Here is a 17,448-nt window from a genome sequence, read left to right as displayed (position 1 = left end):
AAGAGGCGAGAGAGAAAGACCTAAGGAATGGACGAGTAAGAGAGAGAGAGAGAGAGAGAGAGAGAGAGAGAGAGAGAGAGAGAGAGAGAGAGAGAGAGAGAGAGAGAGAGAGAGAGAGAGAGAGAGAGAGAGCCGGAGCGACTGCGTTTTGAAGGACTGACCCTCGTTGAGATTTGTGTCACGTCCCGTTGCGCTCAAAGCAGAACAGAGAAGCGGCGAGCGAGATTGAGACAGCTGGATTCGAGAGAGAGAGAGAGAGACAGGAAGCTTGGAAGAGAGACGGGGACGAGTTGGAGAGAACGATTGAGAGAGAGAGAGAGAGTGAGTGTAGTGGTATTCCAGTGAATGATTCCTGCCTTTCCCACAGGGCTAATTAAACTTTGACGTTGTTAGGAGCCTTAATTACATCACCCAGCCCAGTTGGGTTTGGATCCTCCAGCTGCTTTAATGAGCCAGAAGAGGGAGAAGACCTGCGAGGTGGAGAGCCTCAGAGCGGGATTTCAGAGATGGGGATGAGCACTGGGGATAGAGAGTAGTGAAGTGACACATGTACACAAACACACACACACATGAATATTCATACACATGCATACAAAATCATGCACTCAAACACCAAAAAGTGCACTCTTACACATGCCCAGTCACATTATACATGCTCCCCAAGCCCCAACCTTCAGTTAGGAAAAATTAGGTCATCGCGGAAGAACCCCAACAAAATTCCTCGAATGGCCACTTGAGGCTGCCTCCAATACCCAACTTTACAGCAAAAATAAACATGTTTACAGCCTGGTACAAAAACAGTTGTGGTCTCTATAGCTAATTTCCCCATTCATGACAACTGTATGGGGGTGAATTTTTATATAACTCACCCGTTCATACAGTCTATGGCTCCAAAAATAAGTCAGATTGTATGGAAGTCAATGGGAAAATGACCTGACTTCTCACTTGATTTATGACCTCAATTATGGTCCCATTTAGAGTAAAAATAGACGATAAGGCAGACTATGATTTGGGGGGTGATTGACAGGTCACCTGTCCACTGATCTCACAGCTTGCCGATTAACGGACCAATAGCAGGCGGCTCAGCAGCTCTTCTCGTCCAAATATGGTCACTTCTGGCTCCAATAAAACGATAAAAAATGATGGCGACGGTCACAATGCAAAACTCGAGTCTTCAAATTGGGAGTCCACAAACCAATAGGTGATGTCACGGTGGCTATGTCCATATTTTTATACAATCTATGACTGGTACACATGATTAGAGGGTGACACGGGAGTGGTTTTTCACTCCTGTCCCGTCCCACTCCCACAAAAATACTCCCGTCCCGTCTGTCCCACTCCCGGGCCAGAGTAAAAAAAAAAATCTGTCCCGTCCCAATCCCGGTAGCATGACTCCCATCCCATCATGCTCACATTTTCTCCACACGTCATGGTCAGGTGTCTGCCTGCAACCAACCAGCAACCAGAGGAAAAAAATATAGCGTTTGTTCATATTCGAACACATTAGCATGTGCATATTTCTATATACAAACTGGTCTCCCTGCACCCAGCCGGCACCCATGGTGAGAAGCACTGCACAGGGCGTCCTCAGGTATTTATCAAAACTGGTCTATTGCAGTATATGATTCCCGGTCCCGACTGAGTTTCACACACACCCACACAGACATGTGTGCATACAGTATTGACATGCATGTAGCCTCTCCACACGCACGCAATAATTTACGCAAAAACTCATCTATACACAAATTGTATTCACACAAACACACAATCACAGAAGATATTCCCTCTGCTATACCTGCACGAAACAACCCTCTTCTTTCTCTCCAATCAGCCCCGCTCATTAAATCTCTCTATTTCACTTTCTGTCTATGCTCGACCTCAGCCATACTCTCTCTCCCCCGCCCCGCCCCGCTCTCTCTCTCTCTCCCTGTCACCCCCCCCCCCCCTCTCTCTCTCTCATACCTCGGAGCTACTCGTCAGTCCCAGGATGTGCTAGGTGCTATCAGTTTTTACTCCAACGAGATCAGAGCTTTGAGGATTTCTTCAATAATGAATCAGACGACACAGTATAAAGGCAACCTGCTAATTCTCTTTTAGATCCAGGTGTGAAACCGAGAGATCGGGCGATAAGACGATGGAACGATGGAATCTCAAAAGATGCATCAGAATGTATCAAGCGGCACAACACTGGAGGGGAGGAGGGGAGGGAGGGAGGGAGGGGGAGGGAGGGGAGCACTTCAGCAGACACGCCCACATGGTTTCAGAACAGAGAATACTGCTTATTTTTCCCCATTATTTTTAAACCTAATTTTATATACTTGGTTACATTTTTAATCATTCAAATCTGGCTGGGTGGTTAATAACACATTTTTCTGTGGTGTGACAAACTCAAAACATGTGTATTTTTTGGTTTCCAGGGACTTTAACTAATGATTACTTGAACACGTATTTGCTCTCGTTATTGTAGAGTGTTTCGTTTTTTTACCAAAATGACTACTGTAATATGCAGCTTCTCGTCTCCAATCCCTTGGGGGTGACGGTTTGGGGATCGCTGAGATTTATATGATTCATGATTCATATAGCTCAGTGTGGGGGATTAATAAGAGCTTCCAGTCAGGGAGTCAGTGTTATTGCATTTTGTTAGACTTGACTCCATACAGCTACAGTGAAGAAATGCATGGAGGGGGGATTATATTACACATATCAAGAGAGGTGAAGAAGAACTGCTGCACAATCCAGACGCCTGCTAACCATTTCAATTGAAAGTAAGGCAATGCACAGTTTAGTCATTTACAGGAGGGGCGATTCAGATCGTCTCCCCTAGAGAAAATGGCCCTGCCGTAAATTATATTAATAATGTATCCATGTGTGTGAAATCCTATTAAAATACTAATTAACGGGGATCTTTTTCCCCGCCGCCACCGGATCGCCTGGCGAGCTGCTGTCTTTCTTGGCGGGGGGTCTTTCTACTCCCACCGCAAATTGTGAAGAATTGGATACAATTCTCCCCGTCAAAGATTTTTGTTTTCTCTATCTCTCTCTCTCTCTCTCTCTCTCTCTCTCTCTCTCTCTCTCATGTGAAGTCTATTTTATTTTTATTTATTTGTATTTAATGGGACTGGGTTTGATTTTGTAGCTCCTGGGAATATGGTGGCAGGAACATTCGGATTGTTATTCGGAAGCACCTACCCTGTAATTTTTTTTTTGTTGTACTTAATAATTTCATATTGTGCTGTTTTCCCCCCCAAGAGTCACTTAGCTGTGCGTTTGTTTGTTGGGGAGAAGAGCTTTTAATTCAGCAAATAATGCTGGAAGGCAGAGGCAAGCGGAAGAGAGCGATGTGAAGCAGATAGAGAGAGAGAGGAGAACAAAATAGGTTATAAAATTCACACGCAGGTGTTGAAGGAAGCGGTGCAGGTTTCAGAGCAGTCATCTGAGAAAATGTAATAGAAGCTTTTAGAGGGAATGTGACCTGACTTTGCTAATAACATAGGTTTTATATGTTGTAGGTTGGCCCTTCTCCCCCACCATTATAAGCCAGTACCAAGTAGTCTCATCACTACATTACATTTAGCAGGCGCTTTTATCCAAAGCCACTTACAATAGTACATTTGTCAACAGTAGTGAAATCAACTGTGCAACAGTCTTCGTCAGCTAAGACCTCTTAAGACGACGAAGTATCGAAACTTCTCCAGTCAAACTATTTGTACACAGATCTAAAAGTAGAAAAATAAATACTATTTTTATGGTTTTGCTAACAGCCAATCACCACAAGCATTCTTCGATTTAATGCGACGTGTGATTGGCCCACTACCACAGCAGCTACAACCCATACAGTCTGTATGTGGTGGTGGTGAAGTCAGGCGCGGTGTGTATGTGAGGGAGTTGGTAGCGAATGAACTACTCTATTGGTATCGGTATCACTTTAAGGGTGCTTTCACACTGGTGCCCCGGTACCCAAATTGACCCCAGTTTCAGAACATTTGACGAGTGTGAACGTTGCGTTCCGTTCTGCGCCCGGGTGCGCAACAGGGAACCGTGACAGGATCCACTTGAAAAGGTGGTCTGGGGAGCGCTTTGGCGTGCCCGGGCACGGAACACTTGCGAGTGTGAAAGCCAACCGTTCCGAACCACATAGACAACACACGGAGTGAGGATACACTGCAGGCATAGTTGATGACGCAAGTGCACTCTGTTCCGTTTCCGAGCGCGGAAGAAATGTTGTAATGTGAAAGCTGACCAGCGGGGGAGAGGGGAGGGGGCGGGGCAATCCCGGGGGCGGGGCAATCCCGGGTGCGGAACGGAACGGAACGAAAGCAATCGTTCCCATTGAGAAAACAGCCTAAGGGTACTGGTATTTAGCCTGGTAAACCATGCTGATCAGGATGCTATTAACCAGGCTAACTGGTATTGGTACTGGTATTGTAATTTCTTAAATGATATACCAGCTCTTAACGGCAGAAAAATAAAAAGACAACACATGCAGCTGAAGTGGTAGGCTCTACCCAGGTGCCGGTGAGCAAAGGGTGTCTCTCAACAACCGCCGACACATAACTCTCAGCGAGACGTGTTATGAGTAAAGCCATCATCCATCAGTGTCAAAATAAATCACTTGGCCTGAGGCCAACAGCGACCAATGCAGCACTAAACAGTTTATGAAGTCGTATGTATGAAGAAACAGGGAGAAGTCTTTCTCTATTTATTTATTTATTTTTGGGGGGGGGTGGGGGGGGCTTTTACAGATGATATGGCCATAATTGCATCTATTGTGGCATGATTTAAAACACAGCAAAGGGGAAGGGAGATATATTATGCCCGGACACGCTGTTGTGTTTTCCATCTGCGGCCTAATCAAAGCTGAATTATAGAACCGCTCAAAACTCCAAAACAACCTTTTTGCTCTAAATATTTCAAACGGATGTGAGCGAGGCGACGTGACCGGCAGAATAAGTGTGTTTGTCGGGGAGAGCGACAGAGACGCATCAGTATCCATGTGCTCACGTGTCTGTCTGCTCCTGAGTCAATACAGAGCAGATGAGTCATACTGCTGGTGTGGGGGCGTGGCTACAGATAAAGGGAGGGGCTCATCATGTGAGCAGGGCTCCACTGCCTCAGCTGTTCTCATCGATCAAGTCCAACTCAATCAATCAGGCTTCATATCTTTCGGGCTCGTGCCGAGTATGATGGTTAAGTGACAGGACAATATTTACCCATTGATACCTGATGCAGCATTTGTGTGTGTATCCCTTTAAGACTGCGAACCGCGTCACGCGGATATACATGCAAAAGTGCTGCATCAGGTATCAATGGGTTAAAGAAAAAATAGTTAAACTAGAGACCATCTTGCGATGGGATCACACACAAAACGAATGCGGGACATGGGTGTAAAATGGAGGGGAGGGGAGGGGGGGGGGGGGTAGCAGGCCACCTTGCTTGGAACTCGGCCTTCATTTTGATTTCAACTACACATTTGTAAGGTTTGGTTTTGTGACCGCATCTTGCACGGTTTTGACGCTATCGCATCCGCAAAATCTGTCCAGTACTCAAAGCGGCTTTTGTGCAGTTCCTGCTACAATAGGTTTCTCCAGGACCACGTTTTGCCCTGATGACTCACAAAGTGAAAACAATAGCAGCCATTGCTGTCACGTTGGCAACAATTTAAAAAGAAGGATCCGCATAACAAGATGGCTCCTATTTGAAAGATTTGATTTGCTGCGTGACGTTTCCAGCACTAGGCTCTTCTTCAGATGCTTTCTAATACACTAGATACAGAGTCACCATCTTCTCTCCCTTGTCAGGACCTGGGCTTGAAACATTGCTAAATACACTGAGTCGTGTGTGTGTGTGTGTGTGTGGGTGGGGGTGTGTGTGTGTGTGTGTGTGTGTGTGTGTGTGTGTGTGTGTGGAAAACATTTTGACAGACACTGAACAGATCTTGGTAGGACCCACATAAATCTGGCGTCAAAATGAAAGTTGAGGTAGTCATCCATACCTGCTACCTGCATCGTTTTGTGAGATCAGGACCTACATGTCTGTCTGATATCAAGTTCTAAACAGTTTCCAAAGCTGTTTGAAGCAATGGATTTCTACTGAGGCATCGTGACGCTGAACTCGGCTGCCTCCTGCACATCGTCGTCGGTCAAATTTCCTGGGTGTCCCCTCATTTCACATCCATCTACGGTTCTTGGCAGCTTTCAAACCTGCAGATGCTCCATTGCGTTTGTGATGTATGTAGAATACCAGATAACTTCCACGGCCTGTAAGCCACCCCGCGTACGGGCCGGCGTTCACTGAACAACCAGCGCTGCATACGGAGGGGAAAAAGTGGGTCCGGTCATCGGGAAGGGGAGAGCCAATCAAAGTTGTTGGGCGCAGTCGCCTCGGGTCACACAAAAGGAAATGAAAAGATGGTCCGTTTGATAAGTGCCTAATAGAGTGGCGAGATGTGACTCGCTCTGTGTATGAGGGCTGTGTATTCATTATTTCTCCAATAGCCACCGCCTCGAAAATCCATCGCCACGACGCCATCAGGCCTCCAGGCTGTGGCTCCTCTATCGTCGCTGAGGGCCGAGCGGAGAGGCGATGTGGCACACTTTGTGGGAGTGATCCTTCCGGATATTTGAATAGGAGCAACGACAACAAAACAAAAAATCTATTTTCCTCCTGTTTTCAAGCGCCAAAGTCTTTTCTAAAAGCGTAGGTTCACCTCAGGTAGCTTTTAGGCAGCAGACAAAACACAGCCACTGCTCACGGCAAGCGGCATTTCTCCCATTAAAAACAGTAACAACAACATCGAGTACTGTGAGGCCATGTAGAGCCGGGCCAACACTAAGCTATAACATACCTCCACAATCAGCAGCATAGACCACTGATTTAACATACCTCCACAATCAGCAGCATAGACCACTGCTATAACATACCTCCACAATCAGCAGCATAGACCACTGCTTTAACATACCTCCACAATCAGCAGCATAGACCACTGATTTAACATACCTCCACAATCAGCAGCATAGACCACTGATTTAACATACCTCCACAATCAGCAGCATAGACCACTGATTTAACATACCTCCACAATCAGCAGCATAGACCACTGCTATAACATACCTCCACAATCAGCAGCATACACCACTGCCATAACATACCTCCACAATCAGCAGTATAGACCACTGCTATAACATACCTCCACAATCAGCAGCATACACCACTGCTTTAACATACCTCCACAATCAGCAGCATAGACCACTGCTATAACATACCTCCACAATCAGCAGCATACACCACTGCTATAACATACCTCCACAATCAGCAGCATACACCACTGCTATAACATACCTCCACAATCAGCAGCATACACCACTGCTATAACATACCTCCACAATCAGCAGCATAGACCACTGCTATAACATACCTCCACAATCAGCAGCATAGACCACTGCTATAACATACCTCCACAATCAGCAGCATAGACCACTGCTATAACATACCTCCACAATCAGCAGCAGCATAGACCACTGCTATAACATACCTCCACAATCAGCAGCATACACCACTGCTATAACATACCTCCACAATCAGCAGCATACACCACTGCTATACCATACCTCCACAATCAGCAGCATACACCACTGCTATAACATACCTCCACAATCAGCAGCATAGACCACTGCTATAACATACCTCCACAATCAGCAGCATACACCACTGCTATAACATACCTCCACAATCAGCAGCATAGACCACTGCTATAACATACCTCCACAATCAGCAGCATAGACCACTGCTATAACATACCTCCACAATCAGCAGCAGCATAGACCACTGCTATAACATACCTCCACAATCAGCAGCATACACCACTGCTATAACATACCTCCACAATCAGCAGCATAGACCACTGCTATAACATACCTCCACAAGCAGCAGCATACACCACTGCTATAACATACCTCCACAATCAGCAGCATAGACCACTGCTTTAACATACCTCCACAATCAGCAGCATAGACCACTGCTATAACATACCTCCACAATCAGCAGCATACACCACTGCTATAACATACCTCCACAATCAGCAGCATACACCACTGCTTTAACATACCTCCACAATCAGCAGCATACACCACTGCTATAACATACCTCCACAATCAGCAGCATACACCACTGCTATACCATACCTCCACAATCAGCAGCATACACCACTGCTTTAACATACCTCCACAATCAGCAGCATACACCACTGCTATAACATACCTCCACAATCAGCAGCATACACCACTGCTATAACATACCTCCACAATCAGCAGCAGCATAGACCACTGCTATAACATACCTCCACAATCAGCAGCATAGACCACTGCTATAACATACCTCCACAATCAGCAGCATACACCACTGCTATAACATACCTCCACAATCAGCAGCATAGACCACTGCTATAACATACCTCCACAATCAGCAGCATACACCACTGCTATAACATACCTCCACAATCAGCAGCATACACCACTGCTATAACATACCTCCACAATCAGCAGCATAGACCACTGCTATAACATACCTCCACAATCAGCAGCATAGACCACTGCTATAACATACCTCCACAATCAGCAGCATAGACCACTGCTATAACATACCTCCACAATCAGCAGCATACACCACTGCTATAACATACCTCCACAATCAGCAGCATACACCACTGCTTTAACATACCTCTACAATCAGCAGCATACACCACTGCTATAACATACCTCCACAATCAGCAGCAATATGCCACCGCTTGGCTTCCATTCACATTCAGGTTAAGCAGCTTTGACGCTTACAAGGCGTTTGCTGTAACAAGAAGACCGGAGGTGTTTTCCGACTAGCATCCATTTGCAATGTCAGCCGCATGTGGTGTAACCGGGGCGCACAGTTAAGTGGAGGCAGCAGAGTAAGTGAGGGGCAGACTGCACGCCGCGCGGCAGCCAGGTATACAGCTTGAAATTGCATTGGCAGCATCTCCGCCATACAGACAGATGGTGTAGTAAAGATAGCGGCGCACCCTCAGTCACACAGTGCATACTGTATCTTTGAGGGACTATCTCGGAGGTCCAGGAAACGCTCCTCCCCGCCACCGCCAGCTCCTTCTTCTTCTCCTGTGACTTTGACAAGTCTTTGCGCGAAAACCAAAAGATTTACTTCTGAACGCGCCGCACTTCCAAAAGCCTTTGTTCCTCAAATGTGCCACCGCGTTGCTCCGCTGTCCTCTCCGTCTTCAAGGTGAAACGCAACCCTCAAACACAGAGAACGAAAGAAGAAGAAATAACTTGAGCAATTGCCATGGAAACTAGACCTTTCCGGCAGCGGTTATTTGAAATAAGAAGTTAAGAGGAGGATTGACGAAATGACTAACTTTTTTTGTCCCTTTAACAGCACCCATATTTTAATTCCTTTCTGTGAAAGTCTGTTGTTATTTGCTGATGTGTTTAGACTCGGCGTTGTTGTTTAACTCAATGCATCGCCCGTGTGTAACGAAGCCCTTGTGCCATTCTTGAAGTGAAACTGTATGTTTGTTTAGCTGATGAGGTGTGGGCGGGCGCTTGAGCGTGGGCTGAGCTGGATAAAAGCCGCGTGGGACCCTTATAATCCCAGAGACCCTCCCCTTAATACGTCCTACTTCATTCCCCCATCCCTCTCCCTCTGAGTCGCTCGACTTTAGCTCATCAAAATGAACAGAGCGCCAGCGGTGATTTGATGCCGCTCGTATTTGGCATTTCTTTGGTCATGTTTTGCTCTTATCTTCCCTTTTTCTCCCGCTAAAATGTGCCGTAATCATTCAAATCTCCCCCCCTGCCATGTTTTTCAATTGTTTCCTTTGATTGTGACCCTTACACAAATGCCAGCGACTACATGATTGCGATGATGACATGAAATGTAACGTATAATGTAACTTTAGATTGTCTTGTTACTGATATTGTGTTATGTAACTGTTAACATGTTTAACACTTAACCCCAATTGGGCTTCCAATCCCAATGATTTACATGATTATGCACACCCAATAATGTTGATTTAATCTGGGTGTTCATTTCACAAGGGGGCAAAAAAAAATCAGTTCACATAATAACCAAAGCCTGACAAATTATGAGTCATTAAGATTATGTTTTAAGTGTCCGCCACCTCTCTTGGTGGTTGATTGCAAAAGAACTGAAGGATTATGGGAGGGAGTTAGGCATCAGGGAGCCTTCTAAGAGAGGGAACAGTAGGGTCTGATATTCTGTCTCTCAGTGTACTATATACTGAGTTTGATATTCTGTCTCTCAGTGTACTATATACTGAGTTTGATATTCTGTCTCTCAGTATACTATATACTGAGTTTGATATTCTGTCTCTCAGTATACTATATACTGAGTTTGATATTCTGTCTCTCAGTATACTATATACTGAGTTTGATATTCTGTCGCTCAGTGTACTATATACTGAGTTTGATATTCTGTCTCAGTGTACTATATACTGAGTTTGATATTCTGTCTCTCAGTGTACTATATACTGAGTTTGATATTCTGTCTCTCAGTATACTATATACTGAGTTTGATATTCTGTCTCTCAGTGTACTATATACTGAGTTTGATATTCTGTCGCTCAGTGTACTATATACTGAGTTTGATATTCTGTCTCAGTGTACTATATACTGAGTTTGATATTCTGTCGCTCAGTGTACTATATACTGAGTTTGATATTCTGTCTCAGTGTACTATATACTGAGTTTGATATTCTGTCGCTCAGTGTACTATATACTGAGTTTGATATTCTGTCTCTCAGTGTACTATATACTGAGAGTTTGGGGGAGAAATTATGGGCATCAGTTTCGTCAGCCGCCCCTAAGGGTTTGCATACAGATTAAGCTAATTAGAAATTAACCATAGAAATCACCATGCCCATACAGGAAGATAGGATTTATCCCATTCATCATGAGAAAGTGGAGAAAAGAAAAGGGGGGGGAATTAATAATTCAAGAATATATATATTTTATACTATGATTATTTTCCCACACCAAAAGAATGATAGAGATGAAAGGAGGGAGGGAGGTTGTTTATTACTATCCGAGAACAATCTTACACAGCTTTCTTTTTGTAATTTTTTTTTTCATGCAAAAATCATGCGGCCAATTTGTTGATGTAAGTGACCTGAACCTCGTGGTTTGCTATCTTATTTAACCAATCACAACAGAAACATCTCATTGGTGAGCCTAGAAAAGTTGTCAGTCAAGGCTAGGCTGTGTAGCACGTTAGAATATACGTTGTTCAGTGTAATTTGTAGTCTTTTATCTTGTTGTACTAGTGACATATTAGTATCCCATGTAGGTTAATGCAGTCTAGCGTAGGGTGCTAGGTCAGTCAGGAATGCTAGGATAGAATATTTTCTTACACCAGCTTGTATTTTATTTTCAGTTGGCAAAGACAGAGAGAGTTTGTCAGCATATTAACTTTTTAAATAGCCAAGAAAAGACTAAACTGATAACTAACCTCATAAGTTTTAGTGCTGTTCTAATACTGGTGTTGCTGTATTCATTTGAGCTGTTGTTGTTGTTCTTTGGTTGCTCTGGAGGGGTCTCTCTCTCCGGCCGGACTCTAACTCTCTTTTCTCTTCGTTGTCTCTTTCTTGTCCTAGGAGGTGAATTAGTGTTGCCCATAATAACGGTGGACTCCCTAGACCCCCCGTCCATCGCCACCCGCTACCCAGTACTCCCCCCGCCCCCCACCACCTACCGCCCCTTCCTCACCCTGCTCGAAACCACCAAAGAGTCCCTCCCCTTGCCCAACGGCCGGCCCCCCTGCCCCCTGGACCAGGAGGACTGCGAGGAGACCATCGAGGTGTCGGCGTACGGCTCGGGGGAGATGACCGAGTCGGACGACGAGGACTATTACAAAAACTCCCCGCTGGTCACCGACAGGACTGTCCTCCCCCCTCCCCCGGCCGCCGGCGCGGGGGGCGAGGGCGGCGTCCAGAGCCCCCACGACCGCCCCTTCTCCCGCCTCCCCGACTCCCACCGCCCGCCCCTCCCCTCCACCCCCACGGCCAACCCCGACCAGCTCAGCCCGCGCCTCAAGCCGCCCGCCGGCGGCAGCAGCAGCAACGCCAACAACAACATCCCCGCCGGGAAAATGAACACCCGCGACCAGGTGCTGCTGCCCCCGGCGCACCCCTCCTCCGACCCGGGCCACCGACGTGTCCCGGGCATAACCTACCCCCCTAACTTCCCCCATGTGCCCACTCCAGACCCCACGTCGCCCGAGAGAGGCCTGCCCGGCGCCGTGGAGGTGCAGCAGTCCAGCAGCACCACGGGCATGGTGGTGGGCATCGTGGCGGCGGCCGCCCTCTGCATCCTCATCCTGCTCTACGCCATGTACAAGTACCGCAACCGCGACGAGGGCTCGTACCAGGTGGACCAGAGCCGCAACTACATCAGCAACTCGGCAACGCAGCAGAGCAACGGGGCCCTGGTGAAGGAGAAACAGCCCAGCACTGCCAAGACGGTCACCAAGAACAAGAAGAACAAAGACAAGGAGTACTACGTCTGAGAGGGAAGAGCGAGCCGCCCCGCGACACGCAGAGACAGAGAGACATGCACTTAGAGGTGGAAAGAGAGGAGAGAGAGAGAGAGAGAGAGAGAGACAGTGAGAGACAGGAGGCAGTATAAGGAAAAGGGTTAACTCATTTTAAAACAGTATCATCGCCATCGGACGGCCGTTCTCCTCGCCCGTTCCAGTGTAATCCGAGGGAGGCAGTAGGCGAAGTAGGATGGCAAGGCGACTTACTGTTCACTCTCGTCATATTTCCGTTCGCACCATCCAGCGTGGCTTTGATTGATTTGACTTATTATCACATGCTAACCGCGGCGTGGACGTGAGGAAAAGGCTATTTACACACCTCGCTCAATTCAAACCGTGCCAACAACCGTGCAGTAAATACTGATAACACAGTGATTTATGGGTCAGCAGCGTAGGACAGGTTGATTAACTATCTGGTGGTACTGTAGTCAAAGCGCCAGCGTCAGTATTTGAGTGAAGGTCCGTGCTTCTTTGTTTGTGGTCTGTGAGCCGTCACCTTAGACAGTATCAGCGCATTCTTCTCTGACCGGCCGAATTAGCGACTTGACACCTCCTCTGTAAAATCAATATACTGCCAACTTACAGAACGCCCGTGTCAGATCCAACCTCCCCCCCTCTTCTCCGCTCCCCCCGCCTCTGTAAGTATTTGACAACTCCGATCTCTCGCCTCTCGTCCAATCTCTCTCTCTCTCCCCCCTCTCATTCGCTCGTGCGCTCTGTTTCTCTCCTTGTCCACGGTGCACCACGGCAGCCGACGCAACGTAAACCTCTGCTGTGTTCCAAGCATGTAGTATTCATTTAACGAAAAAGAGATAAAAAAACTGTTTTTTCCTTTCTGTGGAGTTTTGAGAAAAAAAAAGAAAAATAAACAACGATGATTGACGACGACGATAACGACAAAACGTAAAAACACGTAGCAACCATGTGAGATTTTACCACCGCCGTTCCGACGAACCGACGGATGCTAACTTGTACGTTTTAGCCGCCAAAAACTACTTGAGGCCAAAATTGGTCGTCGTTTTGTTCCAGCAGATCTGTGTCATGTGTTTCTGGGGCTCTTGAGGCCCCTCCCTCCCCCTAGTGGGCCCGCAGAGGAACTGCATCACATCCATACAGTTACTAATCACACAAGAAACAGAGAAAACCTCCAGCAAACAAGATGAACTGTTCTATATAAATATAAATACATGTATAGACGTTGCAGAAACCTACATGGACCTAATCGTCAGCAAAAGTGCAAAAAAGTGAGAGTTTGCCCGCAGCGAAGACGGGACGGTTAGGAATTTTTTTGACATGAGACCGGTTTCCCCCATGACCCGCCCCCGAACCGCCCCAGCCGAACCCCTCTCATGAACAGTACGTCTGACGCAACGCCTTGCTGCACGTCTCAGTCTCCTTGGCGGTCCAGGCGAAGAAACATTACGAGACCAGAGAGGTTTTTCAGTTTGCTGGTTTTTGTGTTTTTTTTATTTGATTTGATTTGATTCTTATTTTCTCCAGAGCAATGAGACATTCTAGGGAAAAAGTTTCAGAATGATTTTTTTTTTTGCTGGAGTTCCACTGTGGAGAGAGATAACCTTTGCATCTGAAAAAGCGACTGTCTTTCGCCCCAGCCCCGCCCCGCCACCCTCACCCCCCCCCCCCCCCCCCTTCTCTACGCCTGACTGGACTGACAGCAGCCAAACGGGCAAACTTTGTGGAAAGAACACACAAACAAGGCGAACGGCAGTTCCCTGGAAGATGTACAACAGAACTCTAGTATTCCAATTTTCTCAACTCTATTAAAAAAGAAAAGAAAACTGTACCATGAAAAGAAAAGAAAAATCCTGAAAAAAACTTTGTGAAATGTCTAAATATTTGACTCTCATCCCATTACTAAGAGAAATGTGTTTTCCCTACTATCATTCCTGTTTGGAGAAAAAAAGAACTATGATAATTGATTCTGGGAAATTGAAATTTCTATGTTTTTCTTTTCTTTTTCTTTTGGTTAATTGAGCAAATATGATTTGGGTTCATAAACGTGAAAACACGTTTTTCTCCTTTTTCAGTGGAGAAACGTTACTCTCCTTTCTCACATCCTCCATATCTGTCAACCATTTATTGTCCCGCATCCGTTCCTTTTCCTCAGTATGGCAGATTGTACGTCCCCATATCCTGTGCAGAGAGCAGGCTCTACCCATCCCTCCATCTAGCTCCTCCTTTTTTTTATTGTTTTATATCTACTCCCGCCTATACCGCTACAGACAAAGATGGCGGCCGTGTCAGTTGGCAAGGCGCCGTCGATTCACTCTCCTGCCGGGTTTGTCTGGTTTCTGTTCTCTATCTCTCTCTCTCTCTCTCCATTCCAAGCATACTCCTCCCAGTATCTTCCTGTTCTTTCTAAATGTTATTGTAAAGTGTTCCAGTGAGATGACTCTAAATATGTGTACATTAACAGAGGGGAATACACTTGGTTATATACTTCTTACTCCCTGTGTCGCGTGGTCTGTTCACAGACTCTTTCAGCCTGGTAACCAGGAGTGTCATTTATAGAAAGGTCTTATATTTGATCTTAGGCATAATATGCAGAAAAGCACAACAAAGTCAATGAAAGTCACGGAAGCAACCATAGCTCTTCATCGTGGTTGACATACAAACATTACATGCTGGTCATATAGCAAGCTATTGCAGGGCTGGGAACCCCCACAGTGGGCTTTAATTCATATGAAAATATATATATATATATACGGTATATATACACACACACACATATGTGTATATATACGTGTATATATATGTATATATGTGTGTATGTGTATATATATACACACACACACACATATACATATATATTATATTATATATATACACACACATCTCTCTATATATATATATATATATATATATATATATATATATATATATATATATATATATATATATATATATATATAATGTTGCTATCAGTATCAATCCTGAAAATGTGTTTCATCTGAAAGGCTTAAGACTTTTAGGTCTCAACTTTATGTCAAGCGCAGCCGATTATTTGCAGCGTACAGAAACATCGGGGCACACAAGCGATGCACGATTCATTAGCACCCCCTGAGGAGTGTTCAGGATCATACATCTTATATTCTGCTGCCATAAGTAAACAACTAGCATTCAGCCGTGGCTGCGCCGGCTGGATTTAGAGGACGAGGACTGTTGAGTTGCGTTCAGGAGGCAAACTAACTGCAAAGTAAGTTCACTCGCAGTGTATAACTTAGTATATTGCAGACACAGGGATGCTATTTTAACCAAGTATAGAGAATGTGAAGTTTACATCAGGCCGTGTTTACCCGCAATGTTATGATGATCCCACTGCCTTTCTGTTGGAGGCTGTGTTTTGATTTTTCTGTCGTGATTCTGAAAAACACCACCAGGTCAGAGCAGGTCATGTCTGTCATTTAGCAAGAAGAACCGGGTGGCAATTATTTGCCCATGTGCAATCACAGTTGCTTATTTCAGTTCAGGAGCCGTCTGTAATCCAGTCTTGGGCTGCCAAATCACAAGGATCTATGTTGTTTATCATGGTTAGTTTGTTCGTTGCTTGCAATTTCTCCCAGAAGGGTCCTTCTTTATTTTTTCCCCTTCTACTATGACTGATTTGATCGAATCAATCAATTTGATCAGTTATGATCTCACACACTATTGACGAGAAACACATACATGATTCACCTAAGGTTGATCCTCAAACGTGTGTGTCATTAAGATCTGTTAACTTCTTTTGTTGGTATATCTGGACCCCACAAGATAGTGAAAACATATCACATGCTCACCCCCCCAACACACACACACAGCGAACCTTCGGTCAGATAAAACCGCCCTATTCGAAATAACCTATTTACCCTACCCAATATTTACCATTCATTCTTACTAGGGCTGGGTATTGGCAAGGATCTCACGATACGATACGTATCACGATACTTGGGTCACGATACTATTGTATCACGATATATTGCGATGCAATACATATTGCGATATTCTACAGAATTTACTCAAAATTAAATAATAGAGCTAAAGATACAACACACTGTGTACCACCCAGGTAGTGTAATAATATGTACATCACTTTATACTGATAAGTTAGTTGACAAATTTAGTCAAAACTACTGAGTGTTGAGTGTTACTGAATGCATTGATATGGGAAATATCGATACAGTATCGATTAGGGGTGGGAATCACCAGATGCAGAGGCCTGGCATGGCATGGCCTGCAAAAAAAAAAAAAAAAATCGCGATACTTGGCGTTCAAGTATCGATACAGTATCGGGAAATAAAATATTGCGATATATTGCCGTATCGATTATATTGCCCAGCCCTAATTCTTACCTCTTTTGAACCCAACCTTGGAAAACATGCAAAAATAGACTAGCATCTGTTTCTCTGTCTTGACATCCAGCCTCCTTCACACCAGATCATACTGACTTCATAGTGAAATGTAAAGTAAAGCTCAGCTCAAAGCTCAAAATAGCTCAAAAGCACCAAGTCTGGTGAAAATGATTAACATGAAACATCAAGTACGGTCCTCAACACCTCTCCAATCAAGAAGGAGTCGCTGCAGTCACAACGGCTGCTTCTGCCGAGTGCTGCGTTTCACACACAAGTAGAGGTAAGTGCTCCAACGCTGGGATTGCGATGGACCTTCACTGCATCAACAGGTAGCATCATCATGTACTGTAATCATGAGCTTTTAGCATTTTCTGTGCGAGAATGCTCTCCACTTTTTTGGACATAGCCTAAGCTACTTATCAGTTAGTTTCAAACACCGTGGAATGTGCTGAAGAGAGCTTTACAGTATGTAGATAACATATTAGGTGTAAGAGGGGATTGATAG

The 17,448-nt window shown here is 45.3% G+C and overlaps 1 protein-coding gene across 1 annotated transcript in view; it reads left to right on the top strand.

Moving 5' to 3' along the window:
• nrxn2b (neurexin 2b) overlaps window positions 1-12,564 on the top strand; it is a gene marked incomplete at both ends in the record, with an annotated part of 582,739 nt that extends 570,175 nt beyond the window's left edge. Inside the window, one exon of the mRNA XM_083639787.1 lies at window positions 12,263-12,564. Within this exon, the coding sequence (XP_083495913.1) occupies window positions 12,263-12,564 (302 nt within the window). The remainder of the gene's footprint in view (window positions 1-12,262) is intronic.
• Between the last annotated feature and the right edge of the window lie 4,884 nt (window positions 12,565-17,448).

The sequence above is a fragment of the Poromitra crassiceps genome, assembly GCF_964638095.1.
Source record: "Poromitra crassiceps genome assembly, chromosome: 7".
In the NCBI taxonomy this organism is placed as follows: domain Eukaryota; kingdom Metazoa; phylum Chordata; class Actinopteri; order Beryciformes; family Melamphaidae; genus Poromitra; species Poromitra crassiceps.
This window is presented reverse-complemented; position numbering and strand designations above follow the sequence as displayed.